Genomic DNA, 16,528 nt, shown 5'->3' with positions numbered 1-16,528 from the left:
CAGGCACTCTCTCATTGGACCTGCATTAATTTGAGGTTGCTTCATTTTGCCTCTTATAGTGACTCCTACAGAGCTAGGCTTGCTGAGTCTCTACGGTGACTGATGGAGTCAGTTGGAGGGGCCAGTTGCTACTGAAAATGCTCAGAGACCTAACTCCTAATTTACCCATAAACACCAGCTAGCCAGGCTGTATCATGTCTGCTATAATTAGTTAGCGAGCTGACTTAGCACCTCAGTGCTATAATTTAAAGTAAACCCTGAACAGTCTTAGACTTGAGTATGCACGGTACAGTTAAGTTTAATCTGTATACAGGTTGTCTCTTTGGAGTCTGGGAATCAGTTTATGCTATTGGTCTTCTCTGACAATCTCCAGGTCACGCAGATTTGTACTGTCTAGGACATAATTAGCCTAGATTATACTCAGTGATTGCCAGCTTCACAGTGGCCTGTGAACAAATTATTTTGTTTAATGTGAGTGAATCAATAATGTGTCAGCAGTAGCATCACTACTCACATGCTATAAAATGCAAGACAGAGTTCAGATGTTTTTATATTTTAAAATAGAATGTATATTCCTTACTGTGTTAGGTGATTACTAGTTTTTTTAACAGATGAATCTGCTTCTATAATAGTGTTCTACCCTAAGAAAATATTGCTGACACAAATTGATTTATGGAAAGTTTTATTTGCTACTACTTATAAATGAGTTGTGCTGGAATTTGTTGCTGTATCTGCAGTTCTTAGTATTTGCTAATATACAAGATCCTTGTTATCTTAGTGCCAAAAGGCTACTTAAATGAATTCATAAAATATCCTCACCAGAAATTCATAGGAAACAGTGAAAAAAGTTTGTTACTTTACTTTGAAAAATAAAAACCTCAAAAGTTTTATTTTATTTTAACTTGATTTGCTTATAATTACATACAAAGTATTGGAAGGTACAAAGCACAAGCTACAAAAATCACTCAAGAAATATTAGATAACCTGAATTGCCCTCTATATTAAGGAATTTAAGTTTGTAGGTTTAAACCTTCCCAGAAAGAAAACCCCAGAATCAGATAGCTTCATGGGTGAATCCTACCAAACATTTAAGCGAGAAAAAAATGCCAATTCTTTACATACTCTTCCGGAAATTCGAAGAGGATAGAATTCTTCCTAACTCATTCTATGAAGCTAGCATCATCCTGGTATCAAAGCTACATGATAACATTATAAGAAAAGAAAACTACAAACACCTCTTATGCATGTAGATGCAACAATTTTAACAAAATTTCAGATGAAATCCATGATAGTCTGGAAAGGATAGATACATAATAACCAACTGGGATGTATCCCAGGAATGCAAGTTTGATTTAACATTTGAAAATTAATCAGTTACCATATTAACAGACGAACACTCGAGAAAAACATATAATCATCTCAATAGACATAAAAAACACTTGGCAGTAGCCTCATACAAATTCTCACCAAACTAAAAATAGACATAAATCATAAACTGAATGTATAACTTAGGCCCATAAAACATCTAGAAGAAAACGCTGGAGAAAACCTTTGTGACCTTGAGTTAGGCAAAGATTTCTTTTATACAACACTAAAAGCATGGTCCATAAAAGGAAAAAATAATGAATTGGAGTACATTAAAATTAAGAACTGTTCTAAAAACATGAGAATAAAAAGGCAAAGCACAGACTGGGAGACAATATTTCAAACCCCATATCTGATAAAGGACATGAATCTAGGATACACAAAGAACTTTAAAAAAACCCAAATGTCCAACAACGATAGACTGGATTAAGAAAATGTGGCATATATACACCATGGACTACTATGCAGCCATAAAAAACGATGAGTTCATGTCCTTTGTAGGGACATGGATGAAACTGGAAACCATCATTCTCAGCAAACTATCGCAAGGACAAAAAACCAAACACTGCATGTTCTCACTCATAGGTGGGAATTGAACAATAAGAACACATGCACACAGGAAGGGGAACATCACACTTTGGGGACTGTTGTGGGGTGGGGGGAGGGGGGAGGGATAGCATTAGGAGATATACCTAATGCTAAATGACAAGTTAATAGGTGCAGCACACCAACATGGCACATGTATACATATGTAATAAACCTGCACATTGTGCACATGTACCCTAAAACTTAAAGTATAATAATAATAAAATTAAAAAAAATTCAAAATAGGAAACAACCTACTAAACAATGGGCAAAAGACTTAATTATTTAATTCACTAAAGAAGATCACAGATGGCAAATAAGCATATGAAAAGATGTTCAACATCAGTATTCATTAAGGGAATGCAAATTTAAAGCACAGTGACATACCACCATATGTCCACTAAAATGTCAACAGTTTTAAAACCTGACCATCTGAAGTGATGACAAGTATATGGAGCAACCAGAACTCATATAGTGTTTGAAGGAATGCAAAGTTGCAAAGTGGTACAGTGTTTTTGTAACATAACAGTTTTTAACATATTTAAATATACACTTACGATGTGATCTAGCCATTCCCCTTTGAGATATTTGCTCAAAAGAAATTAAAGCGGCCAGGAGTGGTGGCTCACACCTGTAGTCCCAGCATTTTGGGAGGCCAAGAGGGGCAGATCACTTGCAGCCAGGAGTTCGAGACCAGCCTGGCCAACATAGTGAAACCCCGTCTCTACTAAATATACAAAAATTAGGCATGGTGGCGTATGTCTGTAATTCCAGCTACTCTGGAGGCTGAGGCATCAGAATCATTTGAACCCAGGAGGCGGAGGTTGTAGTGAGCCGAGATGTTGCCACTGAACTGCAGCCTGGGTGATAGAGACTCTGTCCCCCACCAAAAAAAATTTTAAAGCATATGTGTACAAAATATATTAAAGCATATGTGTTATAAAATGTTTGTAACAGCTGTATTTGTCATGATCAAAAACTGGAAAGGACCCAAATATCCATTAATTACAATTGAATGGATAAACAAATATTGGTATATCCATACAATGTAATACTACTCAGCAATAAAAAAGAAATGAACCATTCAAACATGCAACTATGTGAATTAATTAAAAAATAATTATGCTGAGTGGAAATAGCTGGCCAAAAAAGAGTATGTAGTATTTGATTCAATTTTTATAAAATTATTGATAATACAAACTAATATATACTGAACAAAAGAGGTCAATGGTTGCCTGGAATGGTGAATTGAGGAGTGGAATCTGGCAGAGACAGGTGGAATGGCAAAATTTTAAAGGTGCACCCGGAAAGTTTTGGGAATGATAGACATGTTCATTTTCTTGACTATAGTGATGGTTTCTCAGGTATATACATATATTAAAACTTAAACTTGTACATGTTAAATATATCCAGTTTATTATATGACAATTATACTGAATAAATCTTTTACAGAAATAAGACAGCAGAACAAGATTATTATATCGAATTCATCATGACATTTCATGTCTTGAAAGCTATTAAAATTTTAATGAAGAGTAGACAAAATTAGAATCAAAAGTAGAGTTTACTTAGAATGTCTAGTTGTGATTGTATTGTCTAACCAATTTGCTCAGTTATTTACTCATAAATTATGATTGTTATTAAAATACACTTTTATGGTAAACTAAAGTGGTTTTCAAACATGGTCATACACAAGAATCACATGTAGGAAATTATTAGACATGCAGATTTCCAGGTTTTTCCCCTGCCCCCAGGAATTCTGAATTGTAGATGTGGATTGTGGGGTCTGGGAATCTGCAATTTCAGGCAGTTTTTGATGTGTGTATCCATAGACCACGCTTGGAATTGCTTCTTAGCAGAACATTGTTTACATCAAAATTGCATGAACTGAGATGAATGCAGTGGAAGACTGGTGCCATGCTATAATGGTGTATTTTTGATCAAGTTCTACCTATACGTCCACAAACCTGCTAGAGAGAGCAGTTGACTTATTTGGAAGGAGCACAAAGTTTGCATTTTGTGTGTTGTCGGATATTTATAGCACCCGCCCTCATTAGAAACTTAAAAGTGTACAGATACCACAAAGAATTAAGGTTTATAAGGGCTTCCTTTCCTCCTCCTCTTTCTCTTCTGCTTCTTACTCTTTCCCTTTTCCTCCTTTTCATAATATTTATTGACCTACATTTGATGTTTTTTGTAGTAATCATGTTTTTACCGGGCCATTCAATAATGAAAGGACAGGGGCAGAAGGAAGAAGGGACCACCTTCTACTTTATCAGATACCTTTAAAAAAATAAACACACAGTAAGAGCAATGTAATTCACCACTTTAAAGTTTGAGGTCATGGAGAGCAGAAAAGCCTTTCTAGAAAGTATTTCTTTGTGCCTTTCCAGAGATAGTTTATATCATCTATCAAATTATGGCACTTCTTACCTTCTGAAATACTTATAAACTGCCAGGAAGTAATCTTCTGTGGAAACTTACTCCATTAGAAATGATGCCATTGCATTGGGAAGGAACTAACCTATCAGTTTACTGACCTGATCCCCACCATAATCAGTGACAAGCATGGCAAGACTCACAGCTGTTGTCCGGGGCCATGCCTGGGGCCATGGAATAACATTTTTCTTTGAGTAAGTTAAAAGAGTTGTGTAGTATGAAGCTCATGACTTCAGAGTCTTGTGCTGGATATGCTAACCAAAAACGAACTGATTTCGCCTTAGGGTCACAAGATTGTGGGGCTACGTGTATACATAGTGGAGTCCAGTCTTCAAGATGGTTGCCAGTTTTAACTAGGCTGTGCTGATTGATCTGCCTCTTTAGAAAAAATAGCAGAACTTTAAATTTAGGCAATATTATAGTCCAGATCTTGAGTATGTGGTTTGATAATTTATATGAATACATAAATGTGTGTATATGTATATACATATGTATGCATATGTGTATATAATATATATGTTTTATATATGTATGTGAAAGTTGTGAAGAAATGTACACTGTCGTTAGCATCTTAGTCTATTTGAGCTGCTATAACAGAATACTGTACACTGGTTGGCTTATACAAAAACAAATTTATTTCTTATAGTTCTGTAGACTGGGAAGTCCAAGGTCAATACACCAGAAGGTTCAGTGTCTGGTGTGGGCCTGCTTTTTGGTTAATAGATAGCTGTCTTCGTGCTATGTCCTCACATGGCAGAAGGCACAAGGGAGATCTCTGGAATTTCTTAAAAGGACACTAATACCACTTATGAGGGCTCTATCCTCATGGTATAATCACCACCCAAAGGACCTACCTCCTAATACCATAACATTTGGGGTTAGGATTTCAACATATGAATTTTGAAGAGACATACACATTCATTTTATAGCAGATAGATTTTACTGTAGAACTAAATAACAGAGTTGGAATCCTTCACAAAATTATAAAATATTTATGAACCTGAAGAGTAGGTGTCACTATAATTGAAAAAAAAATCAAATTTTGGGTGCTTGGAGAATCATGGTGGTTTTATTGAGTTTTGTACCTTAAATTTGTGCAGTTGAATGTTTCTTATTTTCTTTTTAGTATTTATTGTTTTGCTTTCCACAGACATGAAGCCATTATTATATCAGGAACCGAAATCGCCAAGCATATCCAGAAAGAAATACAGCGAGATGTGGAATCATGGGTTTCCCTTGGAAACAGAAGACCTCACCTCAGTATAATTTTAGTGGGAGATAACCCAGCAAGCCATACATATGTCAGGAATAAGATAAGAGCTGCCTCTGCTGTAGGTGGGTGTGTGTTTTAGTTGTAATTACTACTAAATATGTTTTCTGTTTTTACTTCAAATCGTGATAATTATGAATGATAATTATCAAATAAGTGCCATTTGAATTGCATGTATTATTATTAAAGATTATTCAGTTACCAAAGCTTATGTTAATTTCATATGAATTTTCTTCAAATTTCTTATAGGGTTAATTCAGTGTGTTTTATATTCTATGGCAAGATATGCAAAGGATAGTTTACATCTAAAAGGCCTGCTTTCATTATATTTGCTTTAATCAAATAATAAACCTGGCTTGTTCACTCTGTTAAACTTGGCCTAATAGTTGTGTGGTAGTGATATTTTTATTCTCTTCAAATCTACTAACAGTAGCTTATCTCAAACAAGTACAAATTGTCACCCGGCATTCCAGGCCAAAGAATACATGTGGATCAAGAGGAAACACCTGTACTATTGGAGAAATCCTTCCTGATGATGCATGGAACATCAGAACCTTTCACGGCAGTAGGAACAGTCCCACACTGTGTCAGACACTATTGATGAAAAACCATATTCAGTTAGTCAAGTGACCTTCTCTACCTGTTTTTCTTCTAGGTATTTGTAGTGAGCTCATTCTAAAACCTAAGGATGTTTCTCAGGAAGAACTTTTGGACATAACTGATCAATTGAATATGGACCCAAGAGTCAGTGGTATATTAGTTCAGTTACCACTACCAGGTACATAATGCTCCTCTTATTTATCTGATTTTGTTAAAAGTGAAACAAAGGGCATCTTTCAACATCATATTATGATACTGCAAGTAATTTATAAAATACATTCAGAAGGAGACTAGCTATTTTACTAGTAATAGGTGTAATAGTGATTTCTGAATGATTTGTGCTTACATGGACAAAATCCTTGAAAGTGAAATATAAGCATTGGCAATACATACACTCCTTGCTTTGCACAGTAGTATGGGACCCTAAAAATGACGATGTAAGATGAAACCAGGTAATGTGATCTTAATAATCAAAGGTAAAAATAACAATTTTTCTGTGGCCTTTAAAACTTCTTATCCAAGCATTGAAAACTCTCCTACTGTGGTTCATAAATGTATAGGGAAATGAATAATTAGTAAAACTAAACTAATGTTTTTTAGTACACTCTAATTTAAAACATTAGAAACATTGAGAAAGTGTATGATATCTTTGCAAAAGCTCGTCAAAAGTAGTTGGAGCAGTGTTTGTCTTCTATCTAATTCTATAACTTATCATATGGAATGGGCATCTTTTCTATGTCTTGGTGAATTGAACTGTTATATTCCTTTCAAAGTTTATATTAGCTCCCAGTATTTTGTCTATTCTACTTTCAATGTTGTGAAATTTCTCTGAGAGTTCCTTAACATTTAAAGGAATTTCAGTATGAAGTTTCACATTGGCATCACTTCATCTGAGATGTTGTTGTCTTTTTTATTACGATCACTTTCCTCGTTTGTGTGATGGATTCACCCTCATTAAGTTCCTCTGGCTGCGTAACTACGTCTCTCCAAAGGATTCAGTGTCAGCATTCTATGGTCAGCTATTTCTCCTACAACTCCATTTACATTAAATTAGATTCCTATTGAAATGACTTTGTTTTTTATGTTTATCAGGCTTTTTCAACATAAGACTTACCTTCGCTTCATGCGGGCCTAGGTTTCTCTTGTCTTTGTTTGCTGTTGTTCAGATCTTCTACTTACATCCAGTTTCCATCCCAGCATTATCACATTTTGTTTCTTTGCTATACTTTCACTTTTATAGGCTAATCCCCTCTGTCTGTTATCCACTTTTGTAAAATATCATGTGGGTTTATCTCTGGGAAACATGGAGAAAACAACACTTTGCCATCTATGTTTGATGATTGTAAATGTGCAGTGACCAATCATTTGAAAGAAGTGCTATGACTGGTCACTGATCATCATCTCATCTGTTATTTCTGTAGTGATTTGTGGACTAAAGAGCTAGCAGCTCTTGTATAATTACTATGAAATTTGAAATGTGTTATTGGAGGACTAGTATTATTTAACTAAATTGTTGTTCTGAAATTTGTGCATATTTAAACTGCACAAAATGAGGACTGCAGGTATAGTATAGGTTACAGTAGCTTTGTAGTTTTGAGTTCTGTAAGCTTTGATTAACAATTGTGATGTGCAAAAAGTAAAGCTATATAATGCTATTATATGGGATCTTTATGTGGTATTAATATTTTTCTTTATCCAGCAATATAATGTAATATCTTACTTAGCATATGTTATAGCTTTTGTGCTGTTTACATTATATCAAAAATTCATACTTCTAATTCTTTTCCTCCAATATAGCTGCACTGACAAAAATCATCAAGTTAATAAGAATCTCAGAAGCTATCAGTTTCCCCCTGAGAAAAATGCTCTGGCAGATAATGCTTACATTAATGATGTTAAAGTTAGTATAGTGATAGTATCACTTACCTTTAAAACTAGAAAAAAAATTCAACACGTGCAGCACTCTTATATCATAGGAAAATGAGATCTAGAGAAGATCAGGAGTTTATTAACATCACAAATCTGTCCAAAAAATTTTAACAGTGTTTCTTAATTGTTTGATTCACTCACAATGAATCTCCTGTTGGTACTGTATTTATCAAGCAATCTTCTTATAGTTTGCAGTTTTTGAAATTTTCTCTACTTGGCATTTCTATGACATTTCAATAACTGTATAAACGTGTCACAACATTAATTCTTAAAATGTCCATTCTACACAAAATGACCTGAAAAGACATTTCTTAAGAGAAGACATACAAATGGCCAACAGGTATATGAAAATGATAAACTTCACTAATTATCAGGGAAAGGCAAATTAAAACCACAATGAGATATCACCTCACACCTGTTAGGATGGCTGTTATCAAGAAAATGAGGTAAGTGTCAAGGATGTAGAGAAAAGGAACCCTTGCTCACTGCTGTTTAGAATGTAAATTGGTACAGTCATTTTAGAAAACAGCATGACAGTTCCTCAAAAAATTAAAAATAGAATACCGTATGATCAAAAAATTCAATTTCTGTATATATATCCAAATGTCATGATATCAGTATGTCAAAGAGATATCTGCACTCCTAAAGTAATGCTGCACATTGCAGCATTACTTTAAGATACATAATCAACTTTAGTGTCTATCAGTGGCTGAATGGATAAAGTAAATGTTGTTGTATATATACACTATGAAATAAGAATCAACTTTTTAAAAGAATGAAATCCTGTCATTTGCTATAACATGGAACCTGAAGTATATTATACTAAGTAGAATGAGCTAGGCACAAAAAGAAAAACCTGCATGATCTTACCTGTAGAATTTTTAAAAGTAAACTCATGGAAACATAGAGTTAATGGTGGTTACCAGGGACTGAGGACTGGAGAGGGGATTGTGGAGATGTTGGTTAAAGGATACAAAATTTTAGTTAGACAGGAATAAGTTGTGGAGGTCTATTGTACAACATGGTGACTTAGCTAATAACAACATACTATATACTTGCAAATTGCTGAGAAAGTAGATTTTAAATGTTCTCACCACAAAAATACATATCTTGACTTAGCTGTTTCATAATGTATACATATGTCAAAACATTGTACACCACACATATCTACAAATTTTTCTTTGTTAATTTAAAAGTATTAAAATAGTCATAGTTTTCAAAGTACATTACATTTAGTTTGTCACAGATTTCTAACTACGTTGGATTGTTTGTCTTAATAAATTTATATCTGTAGAAATTTTACCCCTTTTGAGCAACATTCCTTATTTGGTGAATTTATTAGCAGCTCGCTGCTAGATGGCACTGGTGATTTGTCTGTATTAAATACTAAATTGCCTGAGTCCTGTGCTAGAGACTAAATTGTTTGAGTGTCTCAAACAGAGAGTGTGAGAAGCATAGAGCTAAAGTGACCGCAGTGATTAAAAAAAAAAATCTGGATGTTCTGAGAAAGGGCAGTTTTCTATGTAGCCAAAAAGCCAATAATGCCAAAATTGTGGCTAACATTTATTACATTATGACACTTTTGTATGCCATTTATATTACAAATGGCACTTTGTATTTATTAACCCATTGGATCCTCACAATAATCCTGTGAAGCTGGAGCTATTATATATTTTTTACTGATGAGAAATTTGAGGCATGAAGAGGTTAAGTAACTTCTTCCAAGTTCATGGAGTTGCTAAGTAACTGAGTTGGGATTTGAATCCGGGCAGACTGGCCCCCATGCCAAGAATACTCTTACCGATTATATTAGCACCCTCACTGGCACATCAGTGTTATCTAGTGAGTCATGTGTGCTTACTATGTGGCAGGCACTCCCTTACCTGGATTATTTTATTGAATCCTACAAACACCCTTATATGATAAGAATTAACTTCTTCATTTTATAGTTAAAGAGACTGAGACACAGGGAGGTTAAGTGAATTGACCAGTATTACCTGTTAGTAAATGGTAGAGCCAAGACCCAAACCCAGATCAACTGATTTCAGAGCCTGCCTTTTAAACTTCTTGTTATATTTTACTGTCTCTCAGAACATAGTAAGGCATAACGTAAGCACATATATTTCAAACATTCACATACAAGTTCCTAGCACATGTAACCACCAAGTTGCTGATCATTCGGTTTCCCTGTTTCCATACTTATAACCTATATTTTTTATGGTTTTTACCTTGCTCAATAATGGTATTCCTATTTTTATTCATAATTTCTTTTTGGTAAGGTTTAAAAATGATAGCAATGGGATTAAAGACATATTAAATATACTATTCCTTTCAAAGTAGCCTCTATTTTAGTAATTGCGCTTTGGTACATTTTTGCTAGCAGAAGATACTATTCAAATATGGGTATATACAGTCTGAATTTATAATGTGGCTTTGTGATTTACTGACTGTTACTTAACTTTGATGAGTCTTACTTTTCTCATAAAAAGAGAATTGAAAATCGACCTTTTATACTACATATTGGGAACATATAGTTTGTTAGTTAATAGAAAAAGTTGGTTAAAGTAGAAAATTGTAAAACAATGCATATGTACCTTAAACATTGTGTTATATAATAAATAATTTAAATATTCATTCATCAATCTTTAACATAGATTAAAAGCTTTCTGGAGCCCACTGATTGAACTTCTGCATCATCTTCTGGCATTAATAATACTTATAATTCATTGCCTGTAATTTTCAGGTTGCGGTGTAACAGTGAAAATTCATCTAGATTTTCAAAATGTCTCCCAGTCTTCAAAGTCGCCTTGCTGTTACCTAAGTCATACTAATTCTTTTTAGTTCTTGAGAGTCTTTCCAGATCATTCAGCTTAGTTTTCTTACAAATAAGAACTGTTCCCTTTTGCACTCCATTGTCATTTATTTATATCATTTTTACCTATGTTATAGAATTTACTATGAAAAAACTGGCAAAGACAGGCTGGGAAATACAAAAATTGTCTCTTGGTTATGAAACTCAACTGATAGGGTTAGGAATAGTTTATTAACTATTCTCTGATATGTCCAGCAAGGGCTGGGCATCAGCCTTCATGTTTTACAGAATAAATGGAGCTCATTAGTTATTTTGATAGATTGGCTGTATAGAAGTAGATGAATACAGCCTCTCCTGTGTATATCTCATAAGACTGTTATAATGAACAAATTAAACAATAAGCAAATGAAAAAATGAATGAGTCTAGTTGATTACACCTTCAAGCTTAATAATATAAAATTATTTTCTATAATTTGGTTAGTAAATGTGTATTTCAAATTATTTTATCATTAGAAATCTGAGATTTCTCACAATTAGGGCAATGTCTTGAGTAAAATAAATTCCAAGTTAGAATTATAATTCTAATGTTTGAAGACAGGTTTGCATAAGAATTAAACAGAATGTGCAGGGAGTTTCCATGCATCTCATTTGAGCAACAAGCAAAGAAATGAGATAGAATTCTGTACTGTTTAATGGTACTGGGGTTGTCACAAGCTAAGCCTTGTTTATGTTCAGAAGCTGTGCAACTTTGTTCAGGATTTGAAATACTCGGGATATAAGAGTACACAGCCTTGCTGTTTGTCCAGTAGCTGACCCTAAAGCTAAGGAGAAATAAAAATGACCGAATGCAGATGCTTTCCTACTCCTGTCCTGACCGTGCAGAGATTCTTATCAATAAGTGGTCACTTTGTCGAGGTAAGAAAGGGGTCTGTTATTTATGTTATATTCTTTTTTTCTTCTAAGTAGGCATTTTATTTTTTTTTTTAGCTTTTATTGAGTTATATGTATTAAACTGATATCATATTAAAAGTTAAATTTTTGGAGTATGTATCTTTGTATAGAGTAAAGTAATTAGAAAAATAGTCTTTTAAAACTGGGAACCAGTGGCATCCTTTTCAAACTAGAATAATAAAAGGGAAATTATAATATTCAACAAACTTGAAGCACACTGGAATTCTGCTATAAATATTTGTTATAGAATAGAATTTGGTGCAGGGTGAATTTGATTTAAGAGGGTTTAAATTATATGAACTGTGTGAAAACATTTAGATCTAAGGCTGAAAACAATTATCAACTCAATGAAATTTTAATATGGTATTTCACAACTGTGACTTCATGACAGCTGTTACAAGTGTCAAGAATGGTAAATATGTACTATTTACTAATGCCAACACCGTACAGAAGTGCTTTATATGCAATAAATCATTTATTACTCACAGCAATCCTTACCAGTAGATGCTATTTCTATCTGAGGTTTGTGGTTAAGGAAAAAGAGTGAACTGAGTAACTGGTGTGAGTTCACTCAGTGAGTAAGTACCAGAGCGTTGTCAAGAGAACCAAGTGTAGCATCCTTCGTACCATAGTCACAGTCCTACAGCAGAAATTTAAGAGAGCATCAAGAGAGATGCTTGCTTACCCGCTTTGTATTTACTTGCTCTCTGAGAAGTCTACTTCTCATTTATTTCTGGAACACAATTAGGTAAACTCTATCTTATCTATCTTTTTCTGAAATAGTTTTTCAAATGTTCTCTTCAGTTGTCTAGTTTGAAGCCTTTGAGGATTAGCACCTTCCAGTTTATTCAAGGGAATTGGACAAAGAAATGAGAATGAACTATAGGATTAAAGGATAAAACTAAAGAAGGTGAGTTAGACGAGTTTGAGTTCATGGCGCAGATTTAACATAAAATAATCGAATAATTAGTAGGCATAAAAAGGTGGATATCGACCTAACTAGTAAGCATGGAGATATGTGTATTTGTCTAAAACTCATTTCTTCATTTGGGGAAAAAAAGTATTGCTATAATTACTTTTCATGAGAAATTATCAAATTTATGTATCCAGAACACTGATTATTATTAAAATGTTTGACCAGAGTGGGAATTTTTTTTTATCATTCTGAACTCTTTCCTATTTTATTCTGTTTAATTCAAGATGGTTTCTAAATTTTAATTTTACTTTGTTTTAGAATTTATATTTCCTTTCTCCATGGGAGAAACCCCAGTTCTGTGTTTGAGTGTATAGAATAATTCCACATAGGGAGAATTGCAGTAAACATTATAACCCTGTAATCTGCCTTGTATCTGTTAGACAATTAGTGAGTGCTGTTGAAGAAATGAGTGAATCCTGTAGTTTTTCAGCACCACTTTTTTGTGTGTTAAGTCTCATCCTTCTGCATATGTTTCTACATGTAAGAGATTAGCGCATAAACAATTTAATTGATCAAGATTGGTGAAGATCTTGTGCCCGCACCCATGAAAGTTTTCTATAGCTATATAGTATCTATTGTATACAGGCCATGTTAGGAATGCATATTTTATAACTTGAATAATGTGTTAGCCTCTTACCTCTTCACTATATTGGTTATCTTTCAAACATACAAGGGCTGAGTTCTTTCTCCCTTTAGATCTTAGCGTAAATGTCATTGCTTTGGGGAAGCTTTTCCAGCCCATGCCCCCTAAGTTGTTTTCATTCTGTTGTTCTCTATTTGGAACCTCCTTTTTTTCTGTGACAGAGACAGTTTAAGTTCTCCAAATATCCACATGTCCTCTTATATTTTGGGGCTTCTCTTTGCAATTAGATTGAGGCCATGTGACTACTGGACAATAGATTGTAAAAGGAAGAGACATTTTTGGAACCACTTCCAGACTGAGACGGTTAAAAGCTGTTGTGCCCTCCTCCTTCACTTCTGTTTCTGTTGCATTGTTCTTGGAAACTAGGTATTATAGATGGTTGTAAATTACAAAAAGTAGGGCAGTAGAATTCTTATTGGACTTGAGATGAATAAGAAATAAATACCCTTTTATAAATGACTGGGATTTCAGATTTTTTTAAATCTATAAACTCACAGATCAAAGAAGCTCACCAAACTCTCAAGCTCATGAAACATGAAGAAAACTATGCCAAAGAACACCATAATCAAATTATTCAAAACCACTGATAGAAAAAAATCTTAAAAGCAATAAGGGGGTTGGGGGAGGGCATTACATACAAAGGAACAAAGAGGACAGTGACAGAATATTTATTGATAGAAACAATGCAAGCAAGAAGACAACAGAACAATATCTTTAAGTATTAAGAGGAAAAAAAACACCTGTAAACCGAAAATTCTATACCTAGTGAAAATACCTTCAAAAACAAAGGCAAAAAGTCTTTTATGAGACATGTGAGGAAGAGAGCTCAAAACTAAAAACAATTATTTACTAGCAGACCTATGATCTAAGAAATACTAAAAGGCCCGGGTGTGGTGGCTCATGCCTGTAATCCCTGCCCTTGTGGGTGGATCACTTGAGGTCAGGAGTTCAAGACCAGCCTGGCCAACATCGGGAAACCCCATCTCTACTGAAAATACAAAAATCAGCTGGGCATTGTGGTGCACACCTGTAATCACAGCTACTCAGGAGGTTGAGACAGGAGGATTGCTTGGACCTGGGAAGTGGAGGTTGCAGTGAGCCAAGATCATGCCACTGTACTCCAGCCTGGGCAACAGAGCAAGACTCCATCTCAACAACAACAACAAAAAAGAGATATTAAAGGAAGTCCTTCACCTAGATGGAAATGATACTAGATGGAAATATGGATCTGTCCAAGGAATTAAGAGCTCTGGAAGTGGTAACTACTTGAATAAATATATATTATTCATGTATATATATGTTATAATATATTGTTCTTATTACTCAGATTATTTTAGAAGATAATTAATGTTTAACCAAAGCCAAAAACAATGTAGTTTGTGGGTTGTAACATACAATTAAAACGTATGGCAACAATAGCACAAAAGTTTGTATGGAAGAAATGGTGGAATATTATTGTTTGATTCCTGTAATATATGTGAAGTGACATAATATTACTTAAAGGTAGCCTGTGATAAGTTAAACATGTATAATATGAAACCGAAAGCAACCATGAAAATAACACAACAAAGAGTTATAGCTAATAAGCCAACAGATAAGAAAAAGTAGAATGATCACAGATATTCAGTTAATCTAAAGGAATACAGAACAGTGGAGAAAAGACGACAAAGATGTTAAATTTATTCCTAGAAAATGTAATGTAAATAATCCAATTAAACATCAGAGGTTGTCAAATTGGTTAAAAATCAAGTCCCAACTGTATGTTGCTTACATGAAACTACACCTTAACTATAAGGACACAGGGAGGTTAAAGGAAAAGACTGGGAAATATATGCCATTCTAACATGAATCAAATGAAAGCTGGAAGAGCTATTTAATATGAAAGTATATTTCAGAGCAGAAAATATTACTTGGGATAAAGAGGTCATTTCATAATAATTAAAGAGTTGGTTTATCAAAAGTAAATAACAACCTTAATATCTTATATACCTAATAAGAAAACTTCAAATTACATGAACCAAAAGCTAATATAATTGCAAGGAAAAATAATCAAATAAAAAATTATAGCCATGTTTCAAAACTTCTTAATAATGGAGAAAACAAGTAGACAGAAAATCAGTAAAGAATATAGAATACTTGTAGTATGATATCAACCAATTTGACATAATTAAAATTTATAGAATACTCTCCCCCAAATGGCAGATAATACCCTTTCTTCAAGTTAATGTAGAATATTTACCAGTATATACCACATTCTAGGCCATAAAACTAATCTCAATTTTAAGAGAATTCATGTCACACAAAACATGTTCTCTGACCACAATGGAATTAAATTAAAAATGAGTAACAAAACCTTCTGGAAGGCTGTGCACAGTGGCTCATGCCTATAATCCCAGAACTTTGGGAGGCCAAGATGGGCAGATCAGGAGATTAGTAGATCGAGACCATCCTGGCTAACACGGTGAAACCCCGTCTCTACTAAAAATACAAAAAAAATTTAGCTGGGCGTGGTAGCAGATGCCTGTAGGCCCAGCTACTCGGGAGGCTGAGGCAGGAGAATGTCCTGAACCTGGGAGGCGGAGCTTGCAGTGAGCCGAGATTAAGCCACTGCACTCTAGCCTGGGCGACAGAGCGAGACTCCATCTCAAAAAAAAAAAAAAAAAAAAAATCTGGAAAATCCCTAAATATTCGAAAAGTAAATAGCATACCTCTAAATAACCCCTGTGTCAAATAAGAAAATGAAAGAGAAATTTGAAATTGTTTTGAACTTTTTTTGAAAATGTAACACATCAAAGTTTGTGGGATTCTATTAAAGCAGTACTTAAGGGAAATACACAGCACTAAACACATATCTTAGAAAAGAAAAAAAGGTCAGAAATCAGTAATCTCATCTTATACTTTAAGATGGTAGGAACATCAGAGCAAATTAAACACAACATAAAAACAAAAAAAGAAATA

The 16,528-nt window shown here is 34.1% G+C and overlaps 1 protein-coding gene across 8 annotated transcripts in view; it reads left to right on the top strand.

Moving 5' to 3' along the window:
• MTHFD2L (methylenetetrahydrofolate dehydrogenase (NADP+ dependent) 2 like) overlaps positions 1–16,528 on the top strand; it is a 146,002-nt gene that overhangs the window by 12,053 nt on the left and 117,421 nt on the right. For 7 of the 8 annotated variants that reach the window (XM_003832325.6, XM_034958667.2, XM_063603556.1 and 4 more), the window contains 2 exons: positions 5,540–5,724; positions 6,315–6,437. In XM_003832325.6, the coding sequence (XP_003832373.2) occupies positions 5,540–5,724; positions 6,315–6,437 (308 nt within the window). Of the gene's footprint in view, positions 1–5,539; positions 5,725–6,314; positions 6,438–6,502; positions 11,916–16,528 lie in introns of those variants that run through there. The other variant, XM_024928643.4, reaches the window with a different exon arrangement.

This window comes from Pan paniscus, chromosome 3, assembly GCF_029289425.2.
Source record: "Pan paniscus chromosome 3, NHGRI_mPanPan1-v2.0_pri, whole genome shotgun sequence".
NCBI lineage: Eukaryota > Metazoa > Chordata > Mammalia > Primates > Hominidae > Pan > Pan paniscus.
This window is presented reverse-complemented; position numbering and strand designations above follow the sequence as displayed.